The following is a 15,866-nucleotide window of genomic DNA, read 5'->3' on the forward strand; positions in this document are numbered from 1 at the left end:
ACAAGGTTTGGCCGCAAAGTACGTTTTCGTCTCCCAATGGTCTTGTGAGACTGGTGAGGGAGTCTGTGGCAATGGCCTAAACTCAGAGAAACAGCGCATGCAAATCTGGCAAAGTTTATTTAAAAGTCTCCAGCTGAGTTGGCTAGCTCGCGGTATCTGGATTGATGTGTTGTGTAAATGTTAGATTATTCCGAGATGGAACTGATTAATTTATATTTATTTCTTTTAATGGTAATGTGTTTTGTTGCAATTTACAATAAATGTTCGCTTTTAACAACTGGATTACCCGTCTCTACAGGTTTAATAAATGATTGAGTGAGTAAACAAAATAAGCTATTTCACTTTGCCCCCATCTACTTTACCTTTCATGTACTCGAATATTTGAGCAAAATATTTAAAATACTAATAATCTTAATATTAACTAAATAAATATTACACTACATATTAGATGGTCTCAATTAATATTTTAAATGTTACTAACAGGAACTTTATAATTTTACTAACATTCCCGTACCCGGCATTGCTCGGGTAATGGAATTAGCACGAGATAACAGTGCTTGTGGTTCATCTAGTTACAAAAATCCCCTATAATAATTACTTATTTCCCACTTTTTTCTAACTTTTGGAGGCTCCCGGGACCCCTGAACTCATTATATATATGTTCTTGTCCTTAACCGATCCTTAACTGTCATTAATGATCCTTTTAAAGTATTGATTTTCTTTATCCAAGCAATGCCGGGTACGGGAATGCTAGTATATATATGTTATCTCAGGACATTGATTTTTATCATTTACTTTTACGATGTGAAATAAAACTAAAATGCATTATGTATTTTATCTGTGATGATGTTCTTAAAAATTTCGTTTCCAGTTTTGAAAAAGTAAAAGCGAAAATCAGAAACATTATTTGACTTGAGAAAGCCTCAAAGAATCACGCGAGAAACAAAAACAATATCAAATTTGTTATTGACCAAAAGTTGGGATGAAGTACTGAATAATGATTTGAATGGAAGAAATCCTTTGAAAATAAGGGATTTAAAATTCAATTGCAGGTTTAAATTTTGCAGAAATTAAGGGATTTTAATTAATTTTTCCCAAACTAATTGATATTTCGAAAAATCCTTTCTTAATGGATACTTTTGTAATCATGTGGACAAGCCTACCAAATTTCAAGTCAGAGGTATCAGCGGTATTGACTGCGTGTTGATATATATATATATATATATATATATATATATATATATATATATATATATATATATATATATTATATATATATGTTATCTCAGGACATTGATTTTTATTTGTATAGATAATATATCAAAAAAATGTTTTTGACTTGTAACAAATATTACAATAAGAGTATCAATGTTTGAAAATTGTCTCTGCTATCACACGCTTTAATCTTCGGCAGTATTTTTTTCCTGACTGTAATAGGACTGCATGTGCAACTACATTGTTAAAATACTACCAGATGGGTGGCGCTAAATGACGAGTAAATATTTCACCTTTTCGCTTTGCCTCACATTCCCCTACTACTTAATATGGGGAAAATGTTTGATGTGATGTGGATAAATGTTTCTTTCCAATTAGCACACTTAGTTTTTACTTAAACCGCTCTTTATTTTCAAAATTGACATTCAGTTTCACTCAATATTACATCTCCCTTTTAAAGATATCTTGTTCCTTTTTTTTCAAGAGGTAGGGGGGTGATAAAAAATATTTTAAGAAACTGTTTTGCATACATTAAGCAGCAGTTTGTCCAAGAAGTTGTTAACAGGAAACTGTTTAGCTACATTTTATTGTGAGAGTTTAAAATATGTATTTTCCAACATCACTTAGGTTGCTTCCTAAATTGACTAGTAGTGAACATTTAGTTGCCTGGTTTAACATAGTGTAATAAGTTATTATTATTTTTTTTTGTATTTGTATTTTTTACACTTGTTGTTGTAGTAACAAGTTTGTATGTTTTTAATGACTTTTTATCAAATTTTAGCATTGACCTTATTGAGGTGGCACTGTGTTTATGTTCTTTTTCTTGCCTTGAATGGCATCTCAGAAGGCTTTAAGTTTTCCGTTATGAAGCAGCACCAAATTGACAGGTATTAAAATGCTTATTAATCTTCAAATAATGTATAAAATTATTTTTAAGTTTAACTCGGTTAAACGCGATTGTAGAAAGTATGAATTATTAAATCTGTCTCATGGAAGGCAATACTCATATCGGCACCTCAGATCATACCTAGGCCAGTAAGGCATCTAAGTCTCAGAATAATTGTAAGATATCTTACTGTTTCTTTGACGTGACATTATGTAAGAAATTATTCCTTAATATGTAATGAAACTGTTGAAGTTTTTCTTACAGAAATATATTCATAAATAGTTGCCATATTATATTTTGTTTTTAAAACCTTTTGTTCGTATTATTAGTTTAATGCAACTTTTCTAACAGCTGTTAAATATGTAGGATTTTATTTAACTTTAAATTAAAATAAAATGAAAATAAATTTTGCCGTTTATTTTGCAAAAACTAATGTTTTATTCTGTAGCCAATGAAATATTTGTTAATGAAAATTAAAGTACAGATAACATTGTTATGCTCTATTGTTTCATTAATGTTATCATTGACAAGATGTTTTTAATTGTATTAGGTACAACAAAGTCATGGTTTACCTATCTGTTGGATTTCTGATTACTGCATTCTGCTTAGTAAAATTGTTTGGTGGAGTTGGATTTATCCTTGCTAATTGTATCAACATGGCTTTTCGTATCCATCACAGGTATTAACATTTAGTGATATCGTTAACTATTCTTCTATTTTGCAAATTACTATCATTGATCTGTCATTGTTTTCTTTTAATTATTGTATTGTAATTTTGGAATTTTTTTTAAAAGTTATTTTGAGAATATAATTTTTGTTGAGAAGAAATCTTTTCAGATTAAATCATATTTAGCAAAAAATAGGGGGGAAGTTTGGTCAATTTACAAACCTTTCACAAAATTATAGTTTTAAAAATAGACTTCTAATAAACTTACAAATTCCAAAAACCAATTCCAAATTTTCAAACTCTAAAAATGGATTATTCACAAAATTTTATAATCTAAAAACAGAATGCCGCCAGGGTTCGTATGCTCAGAGAAAACCTGGAATTGTCAGGGAAAATGAAATAGTTAAAAATGTCAAGGAATTTTCCAAATTTACCCCCCCCCCCAAAATATTTTTCTTTCCAATTTGTTCCCAGGGAATTTTGTTCTATGAGATCTAATATTCATTTTTATTGATGTTTCCCGAAAAAACTAAAATTTTTGAGACAAAATGAAGCTAGCAATTAAAAAAGTGGTGACCCATAAAAAAACTTCCGCAGTCGCCATTTTTGGCCCTCAATGGTTCTCAAGAAAAAAATTTCTCTGGTGAACACGAATTCTGCACAAACTCAACATGGAAGAAGACGATTTACTGTTTCAGAAGCACAAGCCTGAAGATGGGAAGTTCGATCTGGGAAAATCGTTTTTTGATTGGAAAGTCTTTTCTGCTACGTGCCGTTTTTGGTCACTCACAAGATGGAAGTAGACGCGATCCTTAAATGCCAATGTTTCTGAAAACAAAGCAGAATTGGGTGTTTTCATTGTAAGCAAACTGATGAAAATTGATGAAATTGTTTTGTTTTTTTTCTTTTATATATATATATATATATATATATATATATATATATATATATATATATATATATATATTATTGTTATTTTAAATTTTCTTGAGAAATGTAAAATTTTGTTCTTAAATTTTGTCCTCATTGCCTTGGATGCAAATGTGCTAAAAACTTTCCAACTGAATTGTAGTTTCATGAAGATTTGTTATTTTAAATTGTTTTCATGCTAAAATTTCAAAAAACTACTTCTAATTTTTTGGCTTAGCCGCCATATTTGGTCATTCCCAAGATGGAAGTACACAAGACTGTTTTAGTGCCTAAGTTTCCCAAACCGGCATTGGATGTTTCGTGCAATGCAAACTATTGAAAACAACGCGAAATATTCCTTGTTTTTGAATAATTCGTAATTATTTTATGGCAAAATGCAAAATTTTGTCTTCAGAACATTTTTTTATTCTAAGTGATTCAGACACTTATGTGCTAAACACTGACTATTTTCTTTTAATTGTAGTGTTTTCAGGATTTTAAGAAAATTATGACTACTTTTATGCTACAAATTCAAAAATATGCTTATTATCTTAAAATTTTCACTTAGTCACCATATTTGGTCGTTAGCACTATGGAAGTAGAAGTATATTTCCAAAAACAGAATGGGATGTTAATCTCAATGTAAACTATTGAAAGTAACATAAAATGTGCAATAAACTATGAATTAAAAAAAAATAGTTGTTATCTATAAAAGAAAAATTTTAGTTTTAATGTAAGCATCCTTTAATATATGACAGAAAAAAAAACTGATGATTATTGGCATTGACCTATGATTGGCGGATGTTAATTTTTGTAAGGTATGCCGATTGATGCAACAACTTAATCATATTTATAGTGAAAAATAGCTTTTTTATTTTGCTCAATATGTCTTGTGCTATATGCCAATAAGAAAAAAAAGAAGATTGTAAACCCAAAGCGGATGGTAAGAGATTGCTGCTCGATTACAGGAAAACGCTAATATTACGCATGACACGTGACATCGAAAAAATGCTAAAATAAGTTGAAGGTTCTTTGTTTTCAACAAGTAGTAAACGAGTTAAAACGATTTTGAACTAATTGTTTTAAAAATATTAAGAGAGAAAAGAAAGAAAAAAAAACAAGATTATTTTTTTAAATTTAAAGGGAAAATTTTTTAGTTCTTCCACATTGCCACTTGAAACGATTTTAATTATTTTGAAAATATTGCTATTCAGTGGCGGCTCGTGAGAGGGGCCAGAGGGGGCCCGGGCCCCCTCTGACCCCCAAATTTCAGACAGTAATTTATAACTTTTCAGACAATAATTTATAACTTTTTATTTATTTTCCTTTTTTTTTCGTGCGTACGTTCTTGAAATTAAAATAAAAAAAAAGAAAGAAAGAAAGGACTGTACACAGTATTTTCCGCGCATAATCTGCAGATTACCGATTAAAAAGTTTAAAATTAATGATCTGCAGATTATATGCTGCCGCATATTATCTGTGTGTGTGTTTCTTTTTCTGCTTGTATCTTGTTTATTTTACATAGCTTGAATGTTCTTCCAAAACGATTCAGGCTATGTAAAATAAACAACATAGAGTAAAGGAAGAAGCCTACATTTGCACAAGATTTGACCGTTTGCTCCTTTCTTGACTCTTTGTCTTCAAGTAATTAGCGTACTATAATGACAATTTAGAGAAGAAATCTTTAATTTCTTTTAGATTATTTTTATATTAGTTTTGAATATATCTTAAAAGTTATCACTTCTTCATGTTTGTAATTTAGTTGCTAAAATTGTATGTTAAATCAAAACTTAATTTTTTGCATCGTATTTTACGCCAAGGGTGGATTTACAGTCTATTCAAGGGAGTGGTGGTTGAAAAGCGTAAAAGCCATTCCTTCCCCTCCCCCCGCCAAAAACCCGTTATATCGGGGGAAGGGAGTCGATTGCCCCCTCTTTATCCTGTCTTTTAAATACTAATCACCCCCTATCGCCCCTCACGGACTTATCACCCCCTTGAAATGTCAAATTCTCCCCTTTGGTACATACCAGTATAGTGTAGTCCATTGAAGAAAAATTTTGGAAGACACATATAGAAATTCAAAAATTATTAAATTTCAAAAAAGGGGGGAGAGGTGAGCTTAGTTCAAACAAAAAAATGGGTAACGCTGTCCACCCTCAACTACACTAACTGTCTGAACTTATTTTAAAGCAAATTTGTGGAATGTACTTGATTGAAATTCGTAGCGATTGCTAGTACATAATACCTTCAATTCTGTTTAGAACATGACGATTGCAGAGGGGGCAGTTGCCCAGGGTGGCGACAAATCAGGGAGATCAGGGAAAAGTCAGGGAACTTTATTAATCAGGGAAAAGTCAGGGAAATATCAGGGAATTTTGAAAAAATAACAAAAAATCAGGGAAAAGTAATTTTATGAAGAAAAAAATATTTTTTTTTTTGCTTTACAAACTTAAGTACTCTAATTACCTACGCATTTTCCGCTAATTATCTGTTCAAAAAAGAAAAAAAAAGTAAAATTAATGAGTTGCGATTATACACTGCCCCATATTTGTGCATCTTTTTCCACAACATCAAAGTATTGAATCTTACTTATTAACCACAGGATGAACTTCCTAAGATTGCTTCTGTGTCTGTTAAGTTCATTATACCTAGCTTGAAATTTCCTTTCACGCTTTCAATGCTACGTAAAATAAACAACCATACATGCAAAGAGGAAGCCCTCATTAATGCCTAGCTCCTTTGCCTTTATTCCATTGTCTTGAATTAGCGAACTGTAATCACGATTTCAAAAAGGAATCTTTGGTTTTTGAATTAATACTGATAAAAGCTTAAAAGTTATTACTTCTTCACGTTTTTAATTTAATTGCTAAAATTGAACTTTCAATAAAAAAAACTTCGTTTTTTGCCGTTGATACTATTTTTTGTCGCCGCAGATTATAAAGGTTTTCTTTTCTTCAGACTTAAATGATTCTTTTATTTTATAACCAAATTGTATTCTTTTATATATTTTGAAATTAACAAATTGCTTTTTTTTTCTGTTTTTTTTTTCCTTGCTTTTCAAAGTTGTTTGTTACAAAAGCAATCTAAGATTTATTTTCATTACATGCTGAAATCATTTGAAATAGAGTTAACTTGTGTACTTAAGTAAATATCTTAATTTTTTTTATTGTTAAAATGCTGTATTCATTCATTAAAACCTATGTTCATGTTTAGAGAAAAAGCTCCCTATGAATGGTTGTCAAATGGTTTCATCTGTTTTGCATAAATATGTCAATTAGTTTTGTAAGAATAACTACATTACTTCTATTCTTTCACTATTACTTGTTATTCTTGCAACCATTATTATACTCAGTAAATTACCGCCCATTAACCAGGGCTTATTTCACATTATTATACTGTGAAAATTTAGTTCAAAATAACTTTAATTACTTTTTAGTTCTATGATAAATACACATATGTTTTTAAGAGTGATTTTAATATATTTTTAAAATTCTTATGCTAAGTGGTTTCTGGAAGTAAAGTATTTTTTTTTTTTTTAATTTTCTATAATCTTTCCAAAAAAATTAATATACTGTTTTGTAGGGATTTTTTTTCCGAAAAAAATTGACTTGATATGTTTTTTAAACCATTTTATTAGAAAAGTAGCGTCTTTTAAAAATATATCTTTAGTTCAACAACTTTACACAACTTAAAACGTTTAAAATACTGCATTTTATACAAACATACAATGGATTTCAAGTAGAGCAAAGAAAGGAAACCATTATCATTGGTAACGTAAATCAGGGAAATTTGGTTAACTTAATCAGGGAAATCAGGGAAAAGTCGGGAACTTTTTTTCACAGTTCCTGTCGCCACCCTGATTGCCCCACTGCCCCCTAGTAAATCCGCCACTGTTATACGCCGCCGCGGATTATACAAAGATTTTTTTTTCTCCTTCAAACCGATTTTAGGACTTCAATTTTGAAAAAAATTCCAAAAGAGAGCTCCAGAACTCCATCTCATAAAAATCTTCAAAGTTCCTCTACAACTGCCTTTTTGGAAATGCAATTTTGAAAAATTGGAGGGAGGATTAAGAATTGATTTATATTTATTTTTAAAAAAGAACAATTAGGGAGAGTCCCTAAGCTCCATCCTTTACCCTAACTTCAATAAATTTGGCCCATGACCGCGTTTTAAGGCTTCAATTTCTACAAATTTATGCGGAGTCCCCTGTACCGTTCTTTTTCCGTATCAAAGACCGTCTAAAATTGCGTTTTAAAAACTACAAGTTTCAAAATTGAGAAATTTGATGAGCAAATCAAATAAAACAAATTGATGAGATTTTTTTTCCGATTGTGCCCTTCTCCCCCCCCCCCCCCCCCCCCTCCCTTTAAAAATTATTTTCTAGTTGCGCTACTCTTGTGTGTTGTTTGTATGTACATGTGTGCATAGATCGTTACAAGATTGTTTTTTTTAATTCAAAAAATGTCTTCCAATTGTTACACAGAAATTATTACTTGTTTGAAATTAATGCATCATGTTGTTTTAAGGAAAATGTGAGAAAATGCTATCAATTATTGGAGGAAAACAAAAAGAGTCTGATAATTTTTTTCTTTGTCTGCATATAAACTTTGAATCTGGCCCATGGGCGCTGGCACATTTATATGCAGAAGGGCACACCCGCATGTAAATTTAGAATTTTTTCTCAACTTGGTTTTTAATTTATTTATTTTTAGTTTTTTTTAAAAATTAGTTTGTCTATTTATATTTTATTTATTTTAAAGTGTATTCTGTGAGATGAATTTTCATCTTTGTTTTAAAGTTGATTAATTTATAATTTTTACAGATTTCTTTGATGATAATATTTTTGCACTTTTGTAAATCTGCCTTGCTTAAAATAAAATTAATTTTACTCATTCAAAATAATTAGTTATAAAAAGATTAGATAATATTACTTTAAAAATATTAGATTAATATTACTTTTTAAAATTTATTTATTTGAAAAGCCAGGGGGTAAAAGTGCCTCCCTTGCAGCCCTTTACCGGTGCTGCAAGGGAGACGTACTGCAGTGCCGGAAAGCGTACTAGATATAAACGTGAGATTAATAAATTTCGTCATGTATTTAGTAGCTTTTCCCTATCTGATTAATTAAATTTGATTTTTGAAAGTCAGGGGAGAAAGTGCACCACCCTGCCGGCTATCATGGACATAAACATGATATTAATATCTTTCGTGATTTACTTAGTAGTTTAAGTATTTCATAGCTTGTCCTGTGCTTAAAATGGATTTATTTTTCTTTTTAAACGCAAATAATTATTTTGAGAAACATTTTAAACATATTTACAAAAAAAAAAAGAATAATAATTTTTTTTTCAAAAACCTCGGGGGGGGGGGGGGGGAGTGCACATATCATCTGGCCCCCTCACTTTTTCAAGGCACGAGCTGCCACTGTTGTTATTTAAACTTAATTTAGAATGAAGCAAGTAACCTGAAATTTTCTAAAAAACAACCTGGAGGAAATGGAAAAGTCAGGGGTGATACACATTATTGTTCACACATAATATTCATTTTAACACAAATATTTTATAATAGTGCCCAAAAATTTCTGAAATTTCTTCACAAACAACGACCAAAAATCAGAACATTTTAGATTTTTACTTTAACAATTTCAAATAAATGCAAAAACAGTGAGCTGATAAAATGTAGTATAATGTAATGTTATACTGTGTAAAACTGTATTCAAAACCTTTGTAACACTAAAATCCAAATTATGTGAGAAATGGGTTAAAAGTGTAATGTAGATTTTTATAATATCTAGGAAAAATGGAAATTCTGTCATACTGTATAAAGTAGTTTTACTTCTCTTTTTCTGTTTTTGCAGTTTGTTCTACATAAAGAAGTATTTTATGATGTCATGGACCCAGCTCTTTTCCAAGGTTATCCCAAATCCTGCTGTGATGTTAATTTTAGGATTTTCGTTTCTTGTTACATCCATTTCTGAGGTATTTGATGAATTTTTAAAAAAGAAATTGCCATTATATTTTGACAGTCTAGTAAAAGTGTCCTCTAACTTACTGATTGAGCATTTGCTAAAAATTTGAAATTCCATTTAATTATCAATTATAATTTAATAACTAATGAATAAACTTCAAAATTAAAACTCTAATGTTCTTGCAAATAAAGCATTCTCAAGGCATCCAAGACACTACCTCAGCAGTGGTGTACATAGCACCCTTGCGACACAGTAGGGTGGAGGGGGGGGGCAAGAAGTATGAGGGAGCACATTCTGAAAAAAACACTATGTTAAAATTTTTAAAAAAAATTCTTATGGGGAAAGAGTGCACTTATAAATCATGCAGGGGGGGGGGGCACATCAAAGTCTATGTACGCTACTATTTTGAAGGAAATTTATTGAAGTTCCTGGATTGAATGGTTGTTGCATAGTTATGTTTAAAATTTGAGATGATTAAAGGCAATTGTGATTTTTATTTTTCACTTTGAAAATGATGCTTTTTAAAATAGCAATAAATGTTTGAAATATAGTGATTTTCTTACAGTTTTATTTTACACATGAATGTTCATTGTTTCTGAGCATATGTAAGCAGTGATTTTCTTCATTCAACAAATATTTTTATTTTTTAAAATTAAAAAGCTTTCCAGAAGTTAATTTGTCTCCTGTGTTACAAAATTTTAAATAAGTTCACTTTATGCAAAATATTTAAGAATTGCAAACTTAAAAATAAGTATGCGCAGTAAAATTTAATAGTTTAATCATATTTTGTTACAGTTTTTATAAATTTTTACTAATTAGAAGAAATATAGCAATAACAGAGGGGACATAGCTAGAATGTCCTCTCTGTTACAACTTGACATTGGATTTTTAAAATAAAATCTCACTTGCTGACAATGTTCATAAGGGATTCTGGGAATGAATAAATGAGTAATAACATCTTGTTTAAACCAGTTTCTTCAGTGTTTGATCGCATTAGGGCTTGTATGCTCCCTACTAACTCACTGCTTTTTAAGAAATGGAAATAAGGATCTTTAATTCCTGAAATTTTACAACTATTTCCTTAAAAACTCCTTATTTTTTATTCTGCTAATAAGTGGCCTTAAAGTTTTCTTCTCCCCCTTAAAGTTATCTTTCCTTAGAGTTCAGATAATCTGAAGACAGTGGAACAAATGAATCTATTTGCTCGAAGGGATTTTAGCAGAGAAACTGACATTCTCATTCTAACAGCTTATTACAACCATTTTCTCCACCAGGATTTTGATGCCGCTTGGGGTTCACATGGGCAAGCCTGTCTGCCCCAATCTAATTTTTTAAAAAACCTTAAATTTTGCTGCTACTAAACTTCCTGATTTTTAAAAATTTATCCTACTGTTATATGTATTTTTAAGAAAAAATTTTGGAGACTCATCTCATCACTTTACAAAGGAGAAAGTGATGTACCTTGGGACATTTGTATTTTGAGATACTGCTAATTTCTAAGAATCTATTTTAGTAGCCATATTTTTATAATATCTAATAGTAACCTTCACCACTAAATGGTGCCACAGTAAAAATCAAAATCAAATGAGTAAAATTAATGATTTTGGAAGAGAAAGCAAATTTTGTTACTCAAAAGTAAATATTTTCTTCATTATTATTTCATTTTCTGTCTTTGTATTTTTAAATTTAATCAACTGAATTTTATTTTGTTACAAAAGAGAAAATTTTGATAGTGCATCTAGATTGACCATCGATTTGGTTTTTCTTAAACCATATGATGATTGTACCTTGGCACAGCCAAACATTTGGTACCTTAGGACACATTCCAAGGTACAACACATGTATGGTTCTTAATAATTAAGATATGTTTATTAACATGGAACAACGTTCTAATATGATGGATTTTTTTAAGCACATTTAATGTTAGATAATCATTCATTATTTATAATTTATTATTAAATATTCATGATTTAACTCACTACCATGATTTTTTTTTATGGTGCAAAATTGGTTTAAGATATGGCTGTTTCCTGAATAATGAAGACTTTCCCATGGTACAACAGGATGTGTCCCTACGTACAATAGGATGCTTTACCTTGGGACAGCTTTGAACTTTTACTTTAAATGGCTGTCAACATTTTATTTTCAAACTTTCTGAATTTGAAAAAAGTATATTATATATATTGCATAGAAGTATGCTGGGGTATTTTAATGTGACTATTTGGTTTTAAATTTGATTCAAATAATTGACGTTAAATATTAAAATATGAAAAGTGTCACAAGGCACAACACTCTCCCGTAATGAACTTTGGTATATTACTATGCAAGTACATGATGTTTGAGTCCGCTTACCCATGCATCCATTATTGTATTAACCACAATTCTTATTTTATTAAATTTATCTTAAATTTGAACCGTGAAATCGAGGGCAAATTTGGTGGTTTAAAAAAATTGTCAATTACTTTTTTAAAAAACTTCACTTCTTAGTTTTGATTCCCTCTCGCCTTTTATATCATCCAACTGTGGAATGAATGCAGAATTGAACTGTTTTTGCTTTGTAAAGCAATTTTGAATGAATTAAACATGTATTTTTTCTAAAATTTTATTTTCTTACTAGTATTTTTCGGTTTTCAAGATTTTGATCAATTTTGAAGATTAAATTATTTTATGATTTTTTCTAAAATATCCCTAATATTTGGCCTGAATAACCTCTAGTTCTACCTCATATGAGTAAAACTTTATTTATAAACATGCTAAAATTAAACATAAGCTTCGTCTAAAATTTCTTGCGCCCCCCCCCCCCCCCCCCCCCCCCCGAGGTTGATGGCATAAATCCTCAAATGCTACAAAGCACCCTTCCCCCAAAATGAGAACAAAAATCCTTTAAAAATATCCCCCTCAAAGTTTTAATGGTGCAACTTGCACCAATGTGAACCTCCCCCCCCTCACTCCTGAACATCCCTGATAATGATGCAACATGTGTTTAGATTTCATGATATAATAACAACCCTGTTACCTACTCCATGTTTAAGCAACAGATGTTATTTTTGACTTTGATATTTTGTTGTAAATGCAGTACAAATTCGTAAGTTATCCTCTCTGTTACACTCTACTTTTCACATTCATATTAAATGAGGTTTTGACTTAAACATTTTTATGGATGATATTATTACCTTGAAATATTCTGATTTAGGAAAAAATACCAAGTTTTTTTTAAAGAGCTCCAATTCACAGACTTTTACATAAATTATAGAAAAAAATGTGAGATTGTGTAGACATTTTCTGTCCCCTCTGTTACATACCCATTTAATTTAATTATGGAGGTTAAATGAGAATGGAATTTCAATTTTAGGTCAATTTACTAAGCATTGTTCTTTAAAATAACAGATTTATCCGTTTTTTGTCTTAAAAAGTGTTATGTTATTTTTTGAAGCAAAATCTGTGTCTGATGTTCCCTCTGTTACGCTTGGAACTCGCCATATATGTTAATTTAAATGTCTCAGCATAGCGAACAAAAATTTCTGACTTCTTTACTTGTTGAATACTGTAATTTTCTTTTTTAGAAATACTTCAACATTTTCTTAGGTAGTTAAAGTCCCATTGTGTGCCGAAAAGAAAATATTAAACATTTACATAGAAAATAAAGTCTGTACATTTCTTTACCCATGGACATTTTAATTTACTCAGAGATAAAACTGTTCATCTTCAATTTTGGATTACCACCTACTCCGCAATTGTGAATTATTATCTTCCTTTTTCAATATTTCCCAATAACATTCATTTATAAGAAATAAGTGATTTTTTTTTCTTCTGAATATACTAGTAGTAATATTTTTGAAATATAAGTAAGCATTTTTCTTAATTTTTTCATAGTATCACTCATTCACAGTTGATATGAATAATGACTTATACGAACAAATTCTTGGATTTTTGACATTTCGTGTTAACAGAGTTCAATTGCTTTTACTATTTGGTCATGTATTGATATCTGCTTACATGACAAAATATTATATCATTTTTTGTAGTTATATATTTCGTAGTATCATTTTTGAAATATCATGTTTAATAGTTGAAAGAATTTTTGTTGTTCATATTTCAAGCTCTATAACCTATTAATTTACTCAAGGAATTCAAATTTTGATTTCAGGCAAATCTTTGCTGTAGCAAGGGAATTCAGTTCTGGATTTGGCATTTTATCATAGGCATCTGTTGCGTTTTCATCACACTTTTATCTATATGGTTTCGAGAAAGAAGTTTAGTGTTATTTATTTATGAACAATGGCAAAATAAAGCAAAATCAAAATCTAATTAATGTAAATATAATAATGAAGCTATGTATCTTGTGAAATATTAAAAATTATTTTTGTTACACTTAATTTGTTCTTCTTAAACACAAAGCTGTAGAGATTTAAAAGATATTTCGACCCTATTTTTACCTAATTGTGTATACTCAATAGACAAGAGATTCCTTTTGTGTATTCAAAAATACTTAACCTAAGGATGTCATCTTTAAATACCATTATACAATTTACAATGGTCAAAAGTAAAAAAATACAAATGAAAGGTACTGCCAGGGACCGCATTAAGCATTTGCCAATGCGGTAAAATTGTAAATTCAGCTTTAAAAAATTAGAATTTGGTGAATTTATTGGCAAACAGAAAGTTCAACGAAATTTCCATAGAAAGAAAAATATCTCCCTTCAAAGGTCAATCTAGACAAAAAAAAATTAGGTCTGTTTACAAAATTCCGACCCTTAAAAACAGACCTTTCACAAAACTCCCAGATTAACAGTCACTGAAAGTTGTTATCCTCCGACGATCTAGCCACTCCGAGCAGAGTGGGGTGTGCGCACACGTGTTAGAATTGGAAGAAGGATGATGTTTGCCTCTTACCTCTTGATTTGCGCCTCTCACTGATTAAAGGGATATCGAGTGTGGAGCGTGGCTACCGAGTAGAAATTGTTGGCGGTTCTACTCTCAAAGTTATTAAAAAATGATAAATATCACTTTAAGTTGTTTTTAACAATTTTTCCCTTTTGACTGTACTAGTATGAATAATCATGTTTCTTGGCCATTCTATAAATTTCGAACAGAAAGTGCATGCAAGCGAGTCTGAAGTGCATGCTGCGAGAAATCAGATACTGTTGCTTGATTAAATCCTTTTTTCTTCCGTAAAATAGCTTAATGTATCATTTATTTTTAGTATTCTAAAGGGAAAAGAATTTAATTTTTTTGCAGTGAGAAGCAAAGGGATGTAAGTTGACATTTTCAAGTTTTGAGTAAAACACATATAAAGAATACATCCTACATAGGGTTTCATTGATTTTTTTCTAAATCATGCTGTACAGCAGCATCTACCAGGGTTACTAGTACTATTTCTTGCCCCAAGACAGAGGAGGGATTTACTAACCATTTGTACTGGTTATTTCCAAATTTTTGATTTTGCCTCTTGCATTCCTTTGCTTCTCACTACCTTATATGATTTGTCAAAAAACTACTTAATTTAGATTTTTTTTTCTAACAAAATTCCTAAAAACGGACAAAAATTCCTGGATTGACCCCTACCTTTATCCGCAAAAAATTGTCAAAAATTAAGTTACACTTCACTCTCTGATTAAAAATTTCTGCAGACAAAAATACATAAAAATGAGTAAAAGTTAGTCTTTGACTAAGACTTTTGAAATTTGGCTAATTTACTGGCTAACAGTTCGAAATCCTTAGTGAAGTCTCTGACTGCATATTGTGTAACCATATTCTGAATTATGTGTCGTAAATGCTACATTCATGATTGTTTTACTGTCAAACTCCGATATAACAAACTCTCAACAGACTGACTTAAGAGATCGCTAGATACAAGGTTTCTCCGCATCCAATTTTTCAACAAAAAAAGTTCAGACTTGCTAAAATACTTCTGTAATGAATGCTTTTATGACACTATATTACTATTAGCGATTAGAATAAAATTCACAAAAATATTAGTACATTAAAACCTTGTTAAGTCGTCCCTCAAGGGACCAAAAGTTTTTGACCACTTATGCGAAATAACGACTTAGAAGGACTAGGAAATTAAGGAAGTGGTCATTGATTATGACTGGGTGGAGGACACAAGCTATCAAGAGGGGTCACGAAAAAAACAGGTATGTTCTAGAGGAGGGTCACGGAAAAAAAATATGTTGTTTAAAGCGGGGTCATGAAAATTTGTTCCAATTCAAGAGAAA

General features: G+C 30.4%; 1 protein-coding gene across 1 annotated transcript in view; it reads left to right on the forward strand.

Annotated features, from left to right (window-relative positions):
- Positions 1-13,984, forward strand: part of LOC129225865 (protein RFT1 homolog) — a 58,111-nt gene extending 44,127 nt beyond the window's left edge. The window contains exons 11-14 of the mRNA XM_054860387.1: positions 1,997-2,102; positions 2,652-2,780; positions 9,538-9,658; positions 13,796-13,984. Of these exons, the coding sequence (XP_054716362.1) occupies positions 1,997-2,102; positions 2,652-2,780; positions 9,538-9,658; positions 13,796-13,960 (521 nt within the window). The 3' untranslated portion in view covers positions 13,961-13,984. The remainder of the gene's footprint in view (positions 1-1,996; positions 2,103-2,651; positions 2,781-9,537; positions 9,659-13,795) is intronic.
- The last annotated feature ends 1,882 nt before the right edge of the window (positions 13,985-15,866 follow it).

The sequence above is a fragment of the Uloborus diversus genome, chromosome 7, assembly GCF_026930045.1.
Source record: "Uloborus diversus isolate 005 chromosome 7, Udiv.v.3.1, whole genome shotgun sequence".
NCBI lineage: Eukaryota > Metazoa > Arthropoda > Arachnida > Araneae > Uloboridae > Uloborus > Uloborus diversus.